This window comes from Rattus norvegicus, chromosome 9, assembly GCF_021556685.1.
Source record: "Rattus norvegicus strain SHRSP/BbbUtx chromosome 9, alternate assembly SHRSP_T2T, whole genome shotgun sequence".
In the NCBI taxonomy this organism is placed as follows: domain Eukaryota; kingdom Metazoa; phylum Chordata; class Mammalia; order Rodentia; family Muridae; genus Rattus; species Rattus norvegicus.
Genome location: NC_141542.1, coordinates 51,514,669 through 51,534,402, shown reverse-complemented (window position 1 = coordinate 51,534,402; position 19,734 = coordinate 51,514,669). Strand labels below are relative to the sequence as shown.

The 19,734-nt window shown below is 45.1% G+C and overlaps 1 protein-coding gene across 37 annotated transcripts in view; it reads right to left on the bottom strand.

Moving 5' to 3' along the window:
- The window catches only part of Dst (dystonin), a 394,204-nt gene that overhangs the window by 173,838 nt on the left and 200,632 nt on the right, over positions 1 to 19,734 (bottom strand). For 35 of the 37 annotated variants that reach the window (XM_087565925.1, XM_087565930.1, XM_087565928.1 and 32 more), the window contains 2 exons: positions 19,106 to 19,183; positions 17,837 to 17,929 (listed from right to left, as the gene is read on the bottom strand). In XM_087565925.1, coding sequence (XP_087422051.1) covers positions 17,837 to 17,929; positions 19,106 to 19,183 — 171 coding nt within the window. Of the gene's footprint in view, positions 1 to 13,025; positions 14,131 to 17,836; positions 17,930 to 19,105; positions 19,184 to 19,734 lie in introns of those variants that run through there. The other 2 variants (XM_087565934.1, XM_087565953.1) reach the window with 1 other exon arrangement.

Genomic DNA, 19,734 nt, shown 5'->3' with positions numbered 1-19,734 from the left:
CTAAATATAACGGAAGCAAATAGACCATGAGGAAGGAAGGAAGCTTAGAGGGTAAAAGTCTACTATGTGCTAAGTACTTGGGTCTGATTTTCCTTCATCCTATAGTTCTTATTGTTGTACTAAATATATTACTAAATATACTCCCTGTTTTTCAGAGAAAAAAAATAGCATTCCAAGCAGGCTTCTATATTTGACATATCCGTGTCCAAGTTAAAAGCTTCCAGTGAAATTTTAAATACAGAACACACTAATTTTACAATCTTTGAAAGATAAACAAACTACAACAAAACCCCAAAAGACAGGGAATCCAGGCTACCCCAAACTGAGGCGGCATAATGACTTCATGTTGATACCATGAGAGAAACAAGAAGAACCGACTCACGGAAGCCTTCATGGATGTAACAGAATGCTAACACACAAAATACAGAAGACACAGTTTGGCCTTGTATTTGTAATGAACTACTGACCTTTTCTTTGACTCATTCACTTTGATAAGCCTTCTCTGTTTGGTAGCAAATGGTAGACAATGACAGGCAAGCTGTCATTTTACCTGAGTTACGGTATCCATCTTAACCATCAACCTGCTCTTCACGTAACTTTAGACAGCTGTTCCCCAAAACGGTATCTTCCTGGTGATTCATTTTAGTCAACAGAGTATATTTTAAAAGCTTGATTTATATGTGTGTGTATATATGTATGTATTTATACACACATATACACACATATACACACATATATAATTAAAGGTAACTATATTGGACTAATTAAATTTATTTAGTGGGCACACCACGAGCCAGATGGCACAGGAGACACACACACCGTGGTGACCCTCAATGCTAACCCATTAAAAGCTGCCCTGCAGATGGGGCTGCAGGCTAGACATGACAGTGCAAACCTGCTTTTGTATTATACCACAACTGCACAGCAGGAAAAACTCGACATTCTTTGCTAATGAGGTCTCTTAAAACAACTGAAGTGACTTTTCCCTCAGATGCAAATAGAGCAGAAGTAAAAGCCATAAATTACTCTGTGCAGAACTTGGTCCAAAAAAGTATTTCATGGGAAGAATAAGAAAACGGTGCCCTCTCTCATTTTTTAAGTCTATTCTGTGACACTTTTGGCTAACAGCCTGTAAATATTGCTGTGACACCTTGCTCACTCCTAGTAAAGTTGTCACGTGTGTTTTGTTTGTATAGTTCGGAGGACTCCTCCTGAGCAGCGAACAGGACATGGGTGTGCACTGTTCTCTCAGAGTCCCTTCCATTGAGGGACGGAAAAGAACATGCATCTCCAGGGAATGCGTTCGCCCAACTCTGTGATCTGGGTGGTCCCTGAGCTGCTGCCAACTAGACAGGGCACAAAGCTTCTTCACCAGGGGCTGCCCAGGAGTTCCACAGCTGGGAATAGCACTGATAGATAACTGTTCCCCATCAGAGCATTGTGTAGAACTAAGAGAGCAAGAACAGGAAGCAAGCCAGAACCTGGAAAAAAAAGTGTGTGTGCACATTTATGTGAATATGTGTGTGTGTGTATGTGCACGTTTATGTGCATATGTGTATGTGTGTGTGCATGTATGTGTGCATATATGCCTGTGCACATGTGTATGTATGGATATGTACATGTGCCTATAAATGTGCATGTGCTGTGCCTGTGTGTGTGTGTGTGTGTGTGTGTGTGTGTGTGTGTGTGTGTTAAGTCACAAACCCCTCTGCAACAGAAACAGAGGACCAGGGCAGAGCAATGAGACTGGCTTCAGGTGTGTGGGCCAGCTTCTTTATCAAATGAGAGGTAGGTGGCTGCTGACAAGGTTTAAGGCCCCTTTCCAGATAGACTCTTATTAAGAGGTTATAAACACAACAAAGAACTCAGAGGTCAAATCAGAGTCAAAACAACTGTAAGTAGAGAACAGGCCAGTGCCAAGCTTGAACAGGAAGTCTTATTCTTCCCAGTTACCACAAGAGGCAGGGGCATGGCCACTCCAAGGCCCCCGAGGCAGAAAGAAACACTGCAGCACACAAGCTCTTCCTAGGCTGGCTGACACTACCAGGTCTGCTGTTGTGGAGGAAAGTGGGGCCTTGCTCCCTCTTCTCCTCGGCCCTACAGAGGCGGCTGGACAGCATCTGAGCTGAACAAAGGCAGAGACACTGTCTTTAAAATGTCTGGGATTTAAAGTTGGAGCCCTGTCTCTGTTTTATTAATCATCTTCTCTAAGAATCTGTGCTGATCTCCATGGCACAGGAAAGAACAGCATGCAGGGACAGACCACATAACACACAGGAGGATTTTGTTTTTATTTTTCCGTGAGGAAAAAAATTACCACAGTTTTCTACTCTATTGCTTCCAAGGCTGTTGAGATGTAATTATGCTGGATGACTTAGTGGCATGGCCCATGGGGAGGGATTTGCTTCTCTGTGATTACAAACTCAAGTCAGGAAGCTGCAGAGGAGTGTTCTCTCTCTTGTAACCAAACGGCAGTTACTACATTGCGTAGGATTGTAATGTAACCAAACGGCAGTTACTACATTGTGTAGGATTGTAATGTAACCTAATGGCCCTTACTACATTGTGTAGGATTGTACTGTAACCAAACGGCAGTTACTACATTGTGTAGAGCTGTAATGTAACCTGATGGCAGTTACTACATTGTGTAGAGCTGTAATGTAACCTGATGGCAGTTACTACATTGTGTAGGATTGTAATGTAACCTGATGGCAGTTACTACATTGTGTAGGATTGTAATGTAACCTAATGGCAGTTACTACATTGTGGAGTAGAATTCCAAACTAGCATGGTGCTATCATCACCCTGCACAGAGGAAAAGCCCGTTCAGGGTAGGCTGCATGTTTTACCCAGTGTTACCATGATTTATTGACACCTAGCACACAGGAAATACATGTTCAATGTACTTTTTATTTTGTGTTCTTGATCCTTTTTACAAAGGGGGAAGCAAAACCTGCACTTTATATTTTCCCTGTTCTCAATGTATAGAGAACTGTTTCTGCTGTTGCCGGTTCATTCAAGAACATTCTGGGCCAATCCATTTACAAAAGTAATTACTCATTGACGAGCAAAGTTGGTAAATTTCACCGTTAAGGTGCCAGTGTAAAAGGCATGAGTGCTATCCTATCGGAGAGACGTCAAAGATGAATTTAAAGGTCTGGAATAGTTCCAAAAAATAGGTCTTATTTTAAAACAATTTTTAGGTGAATTCTAGACTGTCAGTTACACACATACTCACTTAGATTATAACACATGCAAATTACTTTTAAGATTCTTAATTTAAAAATACACACTCAATTATGCCAGGAAGCATGGTTTACACTGACGACTAACACACCATTTTCCACTTCTCGGCCTATTCTCAATTAAGGGATCGTCCGGTTACTGAGCCTTTCCACCTGTGATGTGTTTGCTTCACTTCTCCCGACCTGCCCCCCACAACTCCAGACTTGCCCAGAAATCACACCCCATAACAACCAATGCCTCCTAAGTACCCGACATCAATCCTCGCTTTTGACTGAGTTTCTTTTGACCTCGTCTTCGGTCTCCTCCACAATCCTGACTCACCTTCAGCAAAGTCCTCTAGGCCTGCAGGGATGTCTTCAAAGCAATGTGCCTATGGTTACAAGATCTCACTTTCCCATTACAGGACACTGCCACTCTACTCCAAATTCATGCTCCCGTGCCTGTTGGGCATCTGAGTGCATTCTACAAGCCCCATCCTCTTTCCCACTTTCTTTCACTCACTCAAATTCAGCATCCTTGGTATGAGCTTGTCACAAAGCAATCCTATCCATCTCAGACACTAACTCCTGGCACACTCTCTCCCACTGAGCTCCACCCTCACCCTTAAGAAATGCTACCCCTCCCAACTTTGATGCACGTCATGGCCGTTATAATACAAAGTGCTTGACACCGGATTTCTCATTCCGATTCATGCGCTTCTGACTACATTCCTACCTCAGCGAACAGCCCACCACTTGCCTAGTTCCCACAGGTCAAAAGCTCTCTCATTCATGATGCATCCTAACCTCTGCAGCCACTTTCTCTGGTTCTCCCTCACTTCTAACCCTTGACCCCGAGCAGCTCTCATACAGTGAACAAGAACTGCCATGTCTCTTCAGCCCAGCATCCCCATGCCTTGCTCACATACCCTTGATAGCTCCAACCACAGCACGCAGTCAAATACTCACCCCAGGAAGTGCTGGGGGTAAGGATGTCCTTGTGCTCACAGGTAAGCATGAGGGGAGCCAGTCATGTTAAACACACAGGCTGTCCCTTCAAAGGGAGAGGGTATGTAAAGAGTTTTCCACCCAGGGCTAAAGCCCAAGTTAGTTTCAAAGTCGCTTATAATATAAAATGATGTTCGGGTGGGCTTCCGACAGTTCTACCCTTAGCAGAACCTCTGCCATCTTCCACAATGAATTCTCCCTACAGAAATCCGAGGGTACAGACTGCCGTGCCTTGGTGTGCTGTTAAATGACCTTATTTACTAATGAAACCAGCCTTTAACTCAAGGAAATGTTATCCAACTTCTCAACTAAGCAGATTCTGTGAGATTTGGTCTCTTTTCTGGTTCCACTGCCGAAATTGAGAAGTTCATCACAGGCTCTACTTAAATCCATTCCCACAAGATGTAACTAGTTCCGTTCACACATGACAGTTCTGACCCATCAAGCTTGCCGCCACAGAAACAGGCCAACGGTTGTGTGCTTTCCGACATTCATGCGTGGATGAACAGGACGATCCCAGTTCCACGGAATGAAGTGCTATCCGTTCCTCACAGAGCAAACCCGTCCCAGGGCACAGCAGAGTGTGCAGGCTGCCGTCACCCCTGGTCTACACCCTTCTCTGATAAGTGATTCCAAGTAAGAAAGAAGAGTCTTCAGAGGTCTGCGCCAAATGCAAATACTTTCCAGAGCCCCGTCAGAAGCTGGTTTATGAAGAGCACTACCCAGTTACTAACCTGCCTATGGATTAGCTAATAACCATCTGCCCTGAGGTTCGCCCTACCTGTATTAGCAGTGAAGTTTGTTTCTGTTTTATATCGCTGTGGCTGCAGGAGGAAGAATACGCTAAGCCGGACTGGTCTCCAACTTGCAGAGATCCTCCCTACTCTGCCTTCAAAATGCTGGGATGAACGGTGTGCATTGCTATGCCTGGCTGTTTCTTTATTCTGCAGCCGCAGGTAGCCTCTGCTGCTTCTCTGCTGATGAAGTCCTACAAACTGTGTGTACCACCTGCTCTCTCTATATACAGGTTTATAAGTAACTTCCACCCTTAGAATGTTCTCTTCATATTCCGCCTAATACAGACCCATCAGGCAGACGCCCGATGCCTACTAAATAAGGAGGTGTGTGGACGGGAAGAAGGGAGGAGCCGAGTGTAAGTCAGAGTGACTGCGTGCTGTCATTTGAACTTCGGCATCAGCATCTCTTTCCAGTAAAAGCAAATAAACTGAGCACCGCATGTAAGTGCCTCCAGGGGTCAGAAGCTGAGGCTCTCCGATTATTTATCTAAAAAAAAACAGAAAGCAAGAAAGCCCTCCCAAGCTTGGTAGGATATATCTGGAAGTGAAAGAAAAGCCACCACCATATCTGGGCCAGCTCCCCGATTTGATTCACAGTTGATTGCTTAATGGGAAAGCTGTTTCCCACTTGCTGGAAAAGGAGGGAGATTATCACCGTAGAGTCAGCAGGACCTGGGAACCCGTGCAAGGCCTCTGAGCCAAGTCAACTCGACCGACCAGACAACTAGGAACCAGGGACATCCTATTTTTGCAGATGTTGTCACCACCATGGCATGCACACAGCACAGCCCATTCCAAAGTCGACTCCAACACTCCCTGAAGATTCATTCACATTTTATTTAACTTGTTTTTGCTATTGAGGGGCTGAGACGAGGACGTGCTCACGTTATGCAAGCATTTTGACAGAGACTTATATATCCAAGCCTCGTGTGTGCATTTTTAGTATTTGAAAATAATTACGTGAGTTTTTAAAAAAGTTTTATCAAACTGAGTGTTATTAGTGCACAAAGACTAGAAAAAGTCGACACAAGCTGTTTCTTGTAGGTAAAGCTGTGAGTCTGAAGATTAAGGAATCACAGAGTTCAGACTGACAAATGGCTAAGCCATTTGGGGAAATGTGGTCACTTTAGTGGCCAACAAACTGAAAGCAAGACAGGACACTGTGCCCAGGGCCTAACCTCTTCCTTGGTTCCCTAAATTCCAGCTCAGGGTTTCTAGGCGTGAAATTTCTCTTTCACATTAAGGAAAATGCACTGTCCTTATAACAGGTGTATTTGTCTTTTTTTTCAGGAGCCACTACTCAACTGCTTTGATTAACATCACTTTCCAATATCAACAGATACACCGGCCACTGCCAGGAAAAGGCTGCTCTACGGACATCACCCTGTAAGGGCATCCTCTTGGTCCCCCTCAGTCTCAAGCTCTCCTTCACAGGAGAGTGTCAGTTTCAACAGGGACAGGGTAGCTAGTACCCAGAATGTCACATGGTTCCTGAGGCACCGACACACCTCACATCAACAGGAGACAACCAGGTTCGTTAAAAAGCAAACCCACAAACAAAAACAGAGCTCTCAGTAAACTGGATGTGGTGATTACTGAGGAGGCCGAGTCCAGAAAGTCAAGCCCAACATGGGCAACAACTAACAGATTCCATCTCAAATAAACTGATATTTTCCCTCCTCTGACAGCCTGCCTCCGGCGTTCTCTCATATCCTAGAGACTCAATGCCTTTGTGTGAATCCTACTAGGGTGTAAACAACAGAAGGTAACTCCGAGACCTGGCTTCTCTCAGAGACTGTCTGTTTGAAGAGCTGAGGTTTGAGGCTAACTCTGGAATCTGTAGAGGAACACACTGATCAGTGATGCCTGAAGAGAGAAGAAGATGACAAGGAAGACAGGACGCAGCAGCCTTGCTGTGTTTCATGAAACGCTTCTGGGATGGCCGGACAGAAGGGACTGTCTTGGTAAAACTTTTGAAAACGTTCAGAGCACTTTGCTTCAGAGGATGGTTAGAGGCTTTCCCTGAATCCATGGGAAACGATGACGAAAGGGTAAAGGTCATGACGCACTTTGCTCTACTTCTACATCACGTCAATCAACACCACAGGAAGCCACACCCACTTTAGGGATGAGGATAATAAGACCTAACCTTAAGTTTTCTGACTGAAAATCTCAGATGTGTTCTTTATTCTACCACACTCTAGGAGTTGTAACCACTGATGCACCACTTTATTCTGGTAATATGGGAAGCGACATCTGAGACAGATGGTGGGCGTGGGAATGGCGCCTGGTCGAAGGGTCACCTATGCAGACATGAAGTCCTTAACCCCTCCCACAGTTTGCTAGCTTGTCTTCTGTCACCTTGACACAGTCTAGAGCAAGCTGGGAAAGGGCAGTTGGGAAAATGCTCGCAACTGGCCGGTGGGCGTCGCTGTGGGGGCAGGCTCTTGATTGATTATGATTGATACTATTGCATCTCATGGTGGGAGGTGCAACCCTTGGGCTGGGGGTCCTGGGTCCTACAGGAAAGCAACAGAAGTAAGCCAGCCAGTAAGCAGTGCCACCCTCCAGGCTTCAGCCGTTTCCAGGTCCCTGCTCGGACTTCCCTAAATGATGAACAGCTCTGTAGAAGTGTGAGTCAAATGAATCCTTTCCTCTCCAAGCTCCTTATCACCGTCAGTTCAGGACAGCAACAGATGCGGTTAGACGGGAAAATGTTATCATGCAGAAATTGGGATTTCTAAGCATGTTTTATTAGAATGAAACATTCTTTGTAAGAATTTAAATAATGCTCAGGATGAAAGTCATGGTTGGAGAAGAATCAGCACAGGGACGTTTTTCTAAACCGAGAGGTTTTTCACCCAGGTACGTACATCCAGAGAGGACGTCTGGGCCCCAGCATGGCGGCTACTACCCAGTCCCACCCTCCCTCCCCTGTGACTTCTCAGGGCATCAGTTTCCTTTGGTACAAAATGAGGAGACAATGGCGTCTCACAGACCTCTCAGGGTAAACTGAGGTCAGTGTATCAGGAGGAATGCTACTTAAACACCGATTAACACCACTTGGGACTGCAGTCAAGCAAAATCTAATTCTGCACTGAACTGTCGCCAAGGCAAACACATATTTTCAAGTTGCTTCTACGGGCAATTCATTCAGAAACAATTTAACTATTTTGGCAGAAATAAGTGTAATCAACACATTTTTTTTTTTTAGTAGCTGCTTCCAAGGTTTTTTTTTCTTTTTAAAAAATGTGTTAGAAGGTTCCACCAAACATTTCAAGTGAAAATGTTGCTCAAACATTCTGCAACTGTAAAGATTACAAACCACCTACATGAAAGAAGGGCTAAAAGAAAGACAGTGATAATAAATACTGGTGACCATCAGGCTGGGCTTGTAGGTCAAAAAAATTCACTAAAAATAAAGTTCCAACGCTACATTGAAGACTCCGGGAAATTCCCTCATTTTTGTTCAAACATAAAAATCACCCATTTCTTTGGCAGAAAAGAGAGGATTTCAGGCTTTTATAGCTCCTCCATCAAGTTTAAAATACAGGACACTGTAAAGGTGACTGGTATCCAAATTCTATGTAATTACAATTTCACTAATTAACTATAAACAGTCAAAAGTCAACAAACATACATTAAAAAGAGAGAAAATGGTTCAGGTTCAGAAGGGAACAAATCAGTCAACTTTCTAAAGAATGACTCTTAGCTTCAGGATGCACAGAGTTCAAGCTATCACAGGACAGAAGAAAACACATTCTGAGTTTCTAACAGTCCTTGGATCTCAGCATGAATTCTGTTAGCTGAAGCATAGGGGGAAAATAATGAATAAATATATTTCAGTAATACTGGGTTCCTCTTACATTTTAAGATGGCTCCAAATCTTTTAAAGCTTCAGATATATGTTAATGAAATAAAACGACCCATCTCTTCATTTATCCAGAGACCGCCAATATCTCTCCAACAGCCACACTGATCATTTCTAGTCCTTGACTCACTGACGACTGGAGGAGCAGCACAGGGAAGTGTTATTGTCATTGGTTAATACATCCTGGCTCGTGGGAAGGAAGTTCAACCTCACCACCATTCAAAACCTGAGTTTTAAGGGACTTAGGTTTAAAGCCTGCCCCCCCCCATTTGCTGCAAACAGCAGGCTGTAAGGTACGGAAAGGGGTATTCCACTGAACTCAGTGTCTTGTTATAATTCAGCATTCAATACACAGTAAACGGTAGACAAAGTAAGAGGGGGAAAGAAAGAACTCAAAATCGAAAAGTGTGTATTTACATACAAGAAGTCACAGAAATGTAAAACTGGGAAACTTGTGCAGGAAAAGGAGTATATCAGGCAAACAGCTCAGCTCAGACAACTTGCGGTCGTCGTGAAGTGAGTTGAGCATTCTGTTTAAACCTCCTGAGCCTCACCAGAGCCACTTCACAGACATCATGTTGTGAGGAAGTGGTTAGCACATAGTAGGACCCACAGAAGAACACGGTTAATAGAAGACCATGATCTGCTCTGACGGCCTCTGTAAGAATGGGAAATCGCACAGGTGACAGTGGCTAAGTCACACTTGCTTTCTTTCTGATGGTTCTCAGAACTCAGACCTGACACACGCAGAGGCAGGCACTCGTACGCACACCTGTACTCTCTGTCCTGACCACGGGGAATCCACTGCAGATTCCCTTCCTCTTTTCCACTTGAATCACTGGGAGCAACACACAGGGATGTGTACTGTCAAAAATCTTCCCAGATTATTCTAATACACGGTTAGGTTAGAGAACCCATGGTCTGTAAACGGAGAAACCAACTGTCCTGTTGGTGTCCACCAACCAAGACTGGGATGAAGTGGGATTTGTGAAACTGAACCGAAAAAAAGGGTATGGGAAAAGCTACGGAGTGAAGGTAGCCACGGGCTACAGGAAGCATGCGTGTGCACAGCGGGTACTGTGCCACACATGGAATACAGGGCACTTGGAGTATGCATAGCAGGGGCCCCTTTAAAAGCAGACACAAAGCAGAAGAGAGCCTTAGCATTTCTTCTAGTGGGTTTTCTTCAGTTAACTTAAAGCAGCCTCACTGTGCTGCTCAGGATAAAGTGTCATGGCCACTCACAGACACAACTCCATCACTAATAAGCACGCACGTTCTGATCGTTATTTCTTTCCTGGGATGGCTTACTGCTCCTATGCCAAGCAGTCCACAACCCGACTGGGCACAATGGACTATTTCCTGGAAATTTCTGAACTCAAGCGAAGTTCCTGTCTCGGTCAAGGTGGGATTGTAGATCAGCAATCGTGCCCGGGCAGAACGGCTGTGACAATGTAACAGACATCACGCCATCAAAACAGCTACTGTCTCATGCTGTATTCACTGTGAGTCTTCTTTTCTTCATTCTGGATGCAGGCCGCCTACTCTGCCTATTTTGTACAATTGCTGCAGTAATCCAAAGGTGTAACATCTCTGAAAGCACTTTCCAATCTCAAAGCATCATACAAATCTAACACCCACCCACCCCTTCCCACATTGGCCACCTGTCCCAATCCCCGTGCAGATGTATGACATACTCGTCGGGCATGTATGGGAGGGGAGCGTTAGCCAGGAATGCCTCTCAGCAGGTTACTCGAGGGATTAAAGGAGAGACAGGCTGGTCATCTGCACTGCGAATGACCGTTGTCACAAGACCAGGGGAGTTCAGGTCAGGCTAAGGGGCGCTCAACGAAATGCTCCCTATTCTATTTCAAAGGCCCTCAAGGCCCACCCTGAGCACAACAGCAAGGAAGACTGAATCAGTGAGACAAATATGAAGAACAGCGTGAGGCAGACGAACTATGACTGCATGGCTCACAAGCTATTTCCGAGGGGGGGAATGCTAATGAGGGCCGGAGAGATGGCTCAGTGGTTAGGAGCACTGACCGCTCTTCCAGAGGTCCTGAGTTCAAATCCCAGCAACCACATGGTGGCTCACAACCATCTGTAATGGGATCCGATGCCCTCTTCTGGTGTGTCTGGAGACAGCTACAGTGTACTCATATGTAATAAATACGTCTTTTAAAAAATATTAACGAAGGGGCTGGGACCATCACCTACATCTAACCATCCATGAAAAGCGAAGAGTCCGTTGTAACACAGTTAGGAGGACAGTTCTCACCAAACACATTTAAGCAAACTGACGTGAGAAATCACCTGTAAGGATCCAAGAAGAATGACCCCAGACAAACAACCATGCCGTTGATCCCGACTCTTTCTGTAACGCAAGATAAACAGTCTTTCTCGGAACTGATGGAGTCAAAATGTCCAGGTACTCAGCCACAGTGGTAGCCACCTCCCTCTGCTTTGATGTAGGAGACGCTATACACACCATGGTAGCATAGTCACTTCAAGGGCCACACACCAGCACAGTGCAGTCACTTAAGAAATCCGACGGTCAGTAAGCCACACACCACTGCAGCACCGTCACTCAACAAATCCAACTGATGAGTTTGTGATATTTTCTAAAGAAACTTAAAAAAAAAAAAAACTCATCATCTGGTAGAACAGATCCCAAAACCCTTGACATGAGGAGAATTACAAAAGAGCCTTGTTAAAGAAACAGGTTTTTAATGACTCCCCACAACGAAAAACAACAACCACAGAGCGCTAACTTGATGGCAAATTATGAGGGTAGATAAATGTGAGACACCAGAGCAAGCAACATTTATAAACATGGGCAACTGGTTTGCTTTCTGATGCACTGGCCTTTATGCCAGACCTACACAGAGAATGCCACCACTGGATGGTTTCCTCTTAAAATGCAACCAGCGTAAAACATAAACAGAACTTCATGAGGCAGAACACTGGCAAGGTCTGCGGTGTACACAAGCAGGAACTCAGTCACCAAGGTCAACAATGACTATGCACATGAACCCTGGTAGAACCTCCTTTGGTCTCTGTCCAGGGAGCCACACCAGTGACACAATGACCTGCCCAGAGGCTGATACCACGTATATCCAGACCTTCTCTGGGTAAAAGATAGAGTTAGGAAAAGCTTAATGGAAAAGAAAAAAAAAACCAACCAAACAAACAGTCCTGACTTAGCAACGAGAAGTCATTTAGGTAATGCACTTCCCCGGGGAAGTAAATTATCCTCATCCAATTACATCTGGAAGATAAGTAATTTGTCCAAAGGTAAATATCAATGTCAGGGGAAAAAGAGCCCAGCTTCCTGGCAGCCTGAGTCACATCCCAGTCCCAATGACATGCTGCCCCAACAATTTCTGATGTCAAACAGGGTCCATGGAATCTGGGCAAGCTAATGTTTGCCTCTGCCCTCAGCACCCAGGAAGACCGAAAGCAATTATGTGAATGTTCCGTGCATGACAGCTGATAGAGAACTGGAATTTGGCCTCTTGGACTATGGAACAGCTGGAATGCGGAGAGATGTACTGTGTGCTACACGGTCACTACATATCCCCCGTTAGACAATACTTCATACTTTAACTGACACGGTGACTGAACCTATTTGGGGACTACAGTCTGTATGGGTGTATGACTGGCAATAATCAAATGGGCATATTTAGGCAAGCTATTGTCTCAAACATTTGTCAGTGTGTGTGTGTGTGTGTGTGTGTGTGTGTGTGTGTAAAACATTAAAATCCTCTCTGCTATCTACACAGAGGTATCCAACTGTTTTCTAATTTAACTTTTACTTATCACAAGGCTGTTTCTGAAGACTATTACAAAATGACACACCAAAAGCCATGAATTGGAGACACCAAGCCTAGGCGTCCCATTAAGCCAGTGCTTTCCCATGATATGCAACAACGAAACCTAGGTGCTATTTAGAGTGAGGGTAAGAGACATGGGTAACACTCAAAATCGCAGTGTTGACATACAGGCTAGTATGCAGATGGCATTTTTTTTAGAAACTGCAACCACTATAGTCTGGTGCGAGGAGGAGGAGGAAGAAGAGGAAGAGGAGGAGGAGGAGCAGTCACCTGCACCAGTGTCACTTACCTGGCACCCGTCATCCCCAGGTGCGTCCTTGGAGACAGAGGACACAGTAGCATGGAGGGAATGGTACCTCCTTTTGGTGAGCTGAAGAGGGTGTGCTATGAGAGGGTGACCTCTCCCAGAGCTGTCCTGTTCCAGGACACTGCTGCAGCTTTTTGACAGGTTTCCCACAAGCACAGTCTTTTCAAGGGATTTCTCTGTGGCACAGAGAATGGGGCTTGAACTGGACGTCTTTTGGGAAAGAGAAACGTCGTTTCTTCTCAGGAATGTTCTGTGTTTTGTGTTGATTTCATTTAAGTGTCTCTCCCTCTCCGGGCAATATGGAGGGCTATCTTTTTCTGAAATCGTCTTGTCCGGGATGCTAACTTGTACTTCTGAGTATCTCCCATGAGCAGAGGAAACGGCCACTAGGTAGGGGCAGCTGTTCCCAACACTGGGCAGAGGTTTCTGTTCACCGTGGTCTGTGGCTGTCTTCCCCAGCTGCACACCATCTTCCGGAGTGGGGCTTGCAGCAGGGTCCTCCCACACCAGTTCTCCGGAGGACACAGCTGGCTGTCCCCTCGCAAGCTGACCAACACCCTTCTTGCCTTCTCTTTCTCCGCTTTGTCGCACTGACTCGGTGTCACCCTCAACTTTCTGGCGTGGTTTTCTTCTGAAATACTTTCTTCCCGGAGAGTATTTTTCAGGACTCAAGGGACTTTTGGCAGGATCGAAATACTGCTCTTCTTTCTCAGCCCTCACGCAGCCACAGACATTCCCCATTTGATTCACAGGCACTCACGGCTCCACGAACTCACTCATTTCAAAATCCGGGGCTTCCAGGACCCGCTCCGCCAAGTCCCGAGACTCCGCTCTGATCTGGAATTCCTAGCAGACTGCGTGACCATCCTCTTCAGCCTGAAGCCATGTTGCTTATGAGAAAAACCACTTGCAAGAACTGCTGTGGCTCCCTGCCAGCTGGTCCTGTGTCTTATTAGGCACTGACTGTGGCTCGTTCCTGGCCACCAGTCCTCTCAGACAAACATGACTGCTCAATCAGTTCAGACACCAGTGAACTTGCACAGCAAATCCTGGAGACCAGGGCTCTCAAGTTAACACAGTGCCTTCTGAAACTCGAACTCGAACACACACACACACACACACACACTGTCACTATCTGCATTAACCTCTGAAGCTAAGCCAGGAGTAAACACAGCCAGGAGACTTTATTAGCAAAGTGCCCTTCAAGTCTCAAAGTGCCTTTCGAACTCAAGTTCGGGGAGCCTCCCCTGGAAAGGCTAACTAATTTCAGGGCCTACGGACAAATAAACGAAAAGCTTACAGGTCTCTGGTGTGAAGACTAATTCAGAAAAAGTAGCCTAAAGATAAGATTCAACAATTGGATGAAGAGAAGATTAAATACTGAAAGCTAAAAACACCTTTAATCAAGTCTAGAGCCAGTCTTTTTAATATGGTTTAAAATAGCATTCAAATAATAAATCTCTGATTATCTGCTCACTAGGATTGCCACATGACCAGAGAACTATGAAGGGATTTAAAGGTGGAGCACTTGGCTGAAGGAAGTGCCCGCACGCTCTGACACACACTTTAGGGCAGTTAAACTTTATGCTCGGCAATTGCACTTGGGTTAAATATTAAACAGCTTTAGCGGGGTCAGGGTGGGAAATTAAGAAATCAGTATGAATGAGGATACTCTGAGCTGTGCGTATTCCTAACCCTGAGTCACAGACACGGTGCAAAGAAAATCAGCGTGACAAGGAAGACATTGTCCCACGAGCCAAAGTCAGCTGGCAAGTCGGTAACTGCCCTTCCTGAGGTAGTCTTCCACAACCAGAAAAGGAACTCAACATGTTTTACTAAGGAGGAGGGGCTGTCCAGTCAAGTTGACCTCCTGATGTTGCAGAAGGCTGTAACACTGTAAGGGTTTTCTTAATTATTTATAAAGAAAATCAAACGTTATCCAGTGATATATCCCAGACGAAGGCTAGGGGGAAAAAGTCTTGGGTTTGTTCTTAAGTTTTCAATGTCGGCCAAGACAACGCGACATCGTTTAAACGTCGAATGGCTGCTGTGTATGCTGCCAGGGTGGAGAAGCAGGCTGGGATTGGCACACCCTCCACCCTTCCCTCTGGCCCTGCCAAACTAAGCAACTGTCCACGGTTAGGTCACGCGCCCCGTTCCCTTACAGAAATGGCTTAGCCTTCGCATCTGCCCGGTAACTGGTACTTTTACAGCCTTCCCTCCAATGCCCTGCTGGGCCTGGCACAGACTAAACTCTGCCTCAGACACTTAGGATTGTATTTCCGTTGCCGACGGATGCGCCCCGCCCCCCTGGGTTACAGTTAACTCCAAATAACCCTTTAACAGAAGGCACGGCACACATCACCACCATCTCGCAGACAGTGGCTTTTGACAGGAGACCATCGGGAACGTAATGCCTACCTTCTGAATGTCAGGCTGAAAGACAGTTCCAATTTGTGATGCTCAGACGCGGTTTTTTTTTTTAAAAGACCTACCGCTTGTTCTCCTGAAGAAAACTGCCTTATGTATACAATGAATAGAGGAACTGAAGGCTGTGTCACTCTGGGCACAGCCAGGAGTTCTGACCAGCAGCACAGCACTAGGAAATGCTTCCTTTCATTTACGTTTTACCCAAAATACCATATTCAAACTCTCAATCCTCCTGCCTCTAATCCCTGATGTAGAGACCCAAGCAGTGGCTGACCTAACACGTCATTCTTAAGGGACCCTTTGCCTTAGCACTCCTCAAATGTATATTCTACTTGCACTACTCTAATCCCCACGTCACTTCCTTCTTTCTGATGTAAGTAGCCATTCCCATCTGCTATTTCCTTCTTTCTGAGGTAAGTAGCTGGGCACCGTTTCCTCCAGTCTCCGGAGGCATTTGAGACCACTTCCATTCTTCTTCTGCGGTTTCATCCATTCCTCTTCCCGCTGCCTTACACAACTCTCTGAATATCCCCATTCTGTTCCCACAGCAAGACTTGCTCCTGCCCCACCCCGAGTCTTCTGAGGACCCTTTCTCTCCGACAGAACTGCAGACACTTCTATGCTGGTAATCCCCTGCACCTCTGACATCTCAGGGATGTTCTGCTCAGCAGAATGGGACAGCTCGCTAACCCTTCTAACCCATCCGGACGGTCGAACGCCTTCCGCTCACCACCACCCCAGATCTCACGCTGTGTTTTCTTAGACTTCAACCTGCGCCTTCTTCTCCACTTTCTATACCCCGTGGCCAAGTTTCTCTCTTTTTCCAAATATCACCTCTCAGATAAAATTTTTATCCCCGCCTGGCCTATATCCCTCCCCTCTGAAATCATTTCAGTTTCTTGAAACCACCCCCACCCCCATGACTGCATCAAGAAAAGCCATTACCCACTGAGTCATCTCACTAGCCCATCAGGTTCTATTTATTTATTTGTTGGTTTGTTTATTTATTTAAATACTCCCCCCCCCTTAAGCGTAGAGTGGCCATCACCAGAAAAAATAAAAACCTCAAAGAATAAAATCCTGTTTCCCTCCCCTGAAGTCCTTTAAATGACCCCTAGTGATCTCCACTTAAACTTCAGACACAACCCAGTGAGGAAGTAGCCAGCCCCCTCCAGTGAGGGGCCTCAGACTCTCTCATCTGTGGCCCTTGTAGTTTCAACCCTAATTTTAAAAGCACTGGCCGTAGTCCACTGATGCTAAGCAGTCTACATGGAAATAATTTCTGGATCATTTCTACTTAGATTTCAGGATTCTGGTAATACAGCCTGCTGGGTCCCACAAGCAAGTCCTACATGCCTGGGTTTAATGCTGTGGTCTCTTAGCTCTTCTCAGGGTGGGGTCTTTACCCCTGTGGAGTCTTGGCTTGCCCTGACTTCAGCAGTCCAGTTGACTGGACACCTTCATTACCAGTCCAATAGGCAGGCCGCTCAACAAGGTGCCTCCACTTACCCCGCTCGCCCCCCCCCCCCCCCCCGTTCCCTACTGCTGGCACTCTCCAGTTGCCTGTGAGGCCCTGGGGATCCTAAGCCACCCCTCCTAGGATTCTTCCTCTCTAGACCTTTTCATATCGCTCAGATCCTGTCCCCAAACAAACTCCTGTGTTTCCCAGTATGAGTTTAGTAAGTTTTACTCTCCCTGCCGCCTTTAAAAAGGAAAAAAAATATTTAATTTAAATCCCCACTTCCTTTCTGATAGTAAGCTGTTTATTTCCTTCCTTCAGGATCTGACTGCCCGCTACTACTGAGGGTCTGACGAAATTCTGTGAGACTATGAGCAGCTAACAAATTAAAGCAAGTTACAGAGGGGAGTCACCATGAATCAAATTACAGCTCCGAAAGGCAGTCACTGTCGCTTAGATCTACGGAAGGCACAGCTGCTTATGGTACTGGTCTTCTAATCTGGCTCTTTAGAATACACCTACTGCCATCTAGTGTCCACCAAAGGAAATTTAATTTATTTACAATAAGGATAAATTTACTTTAAATAAGGATTTTGAGTCATAAAACCTTTAAATGCCTAAAAACAAGTGATACTGTCCAGAGAACAGAAGCAGCATGTTTGCACTTAGGGAAGAGAAGGCTCTACCTCTCAACTCTAAGACTGCAACAGAAGGTCTTAGAAAACAAAGAAGCCCCCGGAGACCAGGGGACAAGACACCAGCCTCACAGACTTTTTAGAATAACTGAGGTACTGTTAAGAAACTAGCCTGAAATTCGTTTTCATTCAGAGGATGTCAAACACCTTCTCACAGGCCACCTGAAACCCAAGACGCAACGACAGCAATGACGATGAGGTGAACTGACCTGGAAGTGCAGAATTATTGTCCATATCAACCCCAACGTCAGCTTGGGGTTCCCATCTGTTATGTCATCATTCCTAATGTTCACTAACTTCACCTGTTTGCACGGGAAAGAGAGAGAAACAGTGATCACTGTAAACCAGTCCCGGGTTCCCGTCACCTGCAAAGGAAACGCTAAACGAGACAAAGATCTAGGTGACAAACACATGTAAACACAGACTGGGTACTGCTGGGGTTCTCTCTTCTAGAGCTAGTACTGAAAGTGCCCACTTGTCAAAAATAATGATGGCACCTGGATAAATATTTATGACCGTAAAATTAGGGGAGAAATTTTCTTTTGAAGTAAAATTATTTTATTCTTTTAGTCAAGCAGAAAATGAACCAAGTTCAACAACTTATAGCCCTACCACAGAGGGTTTTCATTCTCTACTATATGTACTTCTGTCACAAGTTATTTAAATCACTGAGCTTCTAGAAGCTGAGTCAACATCAAAGATCCGTGCGGTCCTCAGAACCGAAGCCCATCAACGGTGTGTCGAGCATCGGTGTCTCAGGTAAGCGTAATGATCTCGCACACTCAATGACGTGAATACCAAGATTATTACATTGGGCATTCTTGTTTCTTATTTCGGGGTGCATGATGGAGCAAGGGAGCTACTTTGCCAGCCCTGTCCTTTGTCATGTGAGAACGCAGGCTGCCCTTGCCAGATCCTGAGGGCTACTGTCTTGATCTCCAGTTCTCAGCCTCTAGAACCACAAGGGATGAGTTCTGTTCTTTATGTGTTCTTTACACAGCGTGAAAGCTGCACAAAGCAGTCCAAGTCGGTTAACTGCTTATAACAAACAGAAGACTGTTGTGTCAGGAGTAAGAACCCAGCTAGCACGGTTTCTAGAAGGAGGGTGTGAACTATAAAAACATTCTAATACACGTTCAGTGAAACATCAACACGTTCAGTGAAACATCAAGCGTTGCCTCAACCCCTACTGGGAGCGCAGCAGCATTTTGACACATCGTTGCTATTCAAATGTCTACTGGCTTAGGGAGGTGCATCCCAATTCAGCCAGTGACACTTAGTCCCTCCTTCTGAGCTCACACCTAAGGCTACTTCCTTTTCTCAGCAACAGTCTTTCAAAAACACTGCTAAATATTGGCTTCACTAATGGTGCGCTATAATTACCATGGGTTCAACCCAGTTAACCCTTTACATTCCGTGACTCCTTCCTAGACAGATTCATTTAATCATTCCAAGCTAGAATCTGAAAAATGTCATACCTGGCGTCTTTTCAAATAGTCGAGTGCAATCTGTACATTCTGTAGCCTGTGAAAGCGCATCCGACCCTTCTCTCGGGGCTGAGGATAGAAGATGGAAGGTGTGAAAATATTACAGTTCCTAATGCCACTGACCATGCTAATTTCAATATATTTTTCTGCTCATCTTAATATTTTTAAGCTGTTTGTTAGGTAGGCACAACAATTTTTCTTTTAAAGAGGCTTTTAATTCTTCTCTATTATCTGGGACTGAATGAGGGACCTTTTCTCAGTATATTTTAAATATACGATTTATTCCAGATGCTTCATTTAAACAAGAGGAGAGCCACAGAGCTTAGAGACTATTAGTGCTTGCTAACAGAACAATCATGGCCAAGCGGTGCTTAGCTATGAATCCGCAAAGGAAACCATAATTCTCTATTTTACTTCTTAATATAAACTATCGGCAAGACAGGTTTTCTAATTGCATTTATAGATTTATGAAAATGAGGTAAAACAACATGCAATTAGTACATTAAAAAAAACAACACTAAGGGGAAAGACAGAAGTTTATTTAGCAGTGACAGAGGAGAGGAAAAGGTGATCCACACTACGCAACAATGTTTCCTCTGTATTCACTGCATCCAGCCTTC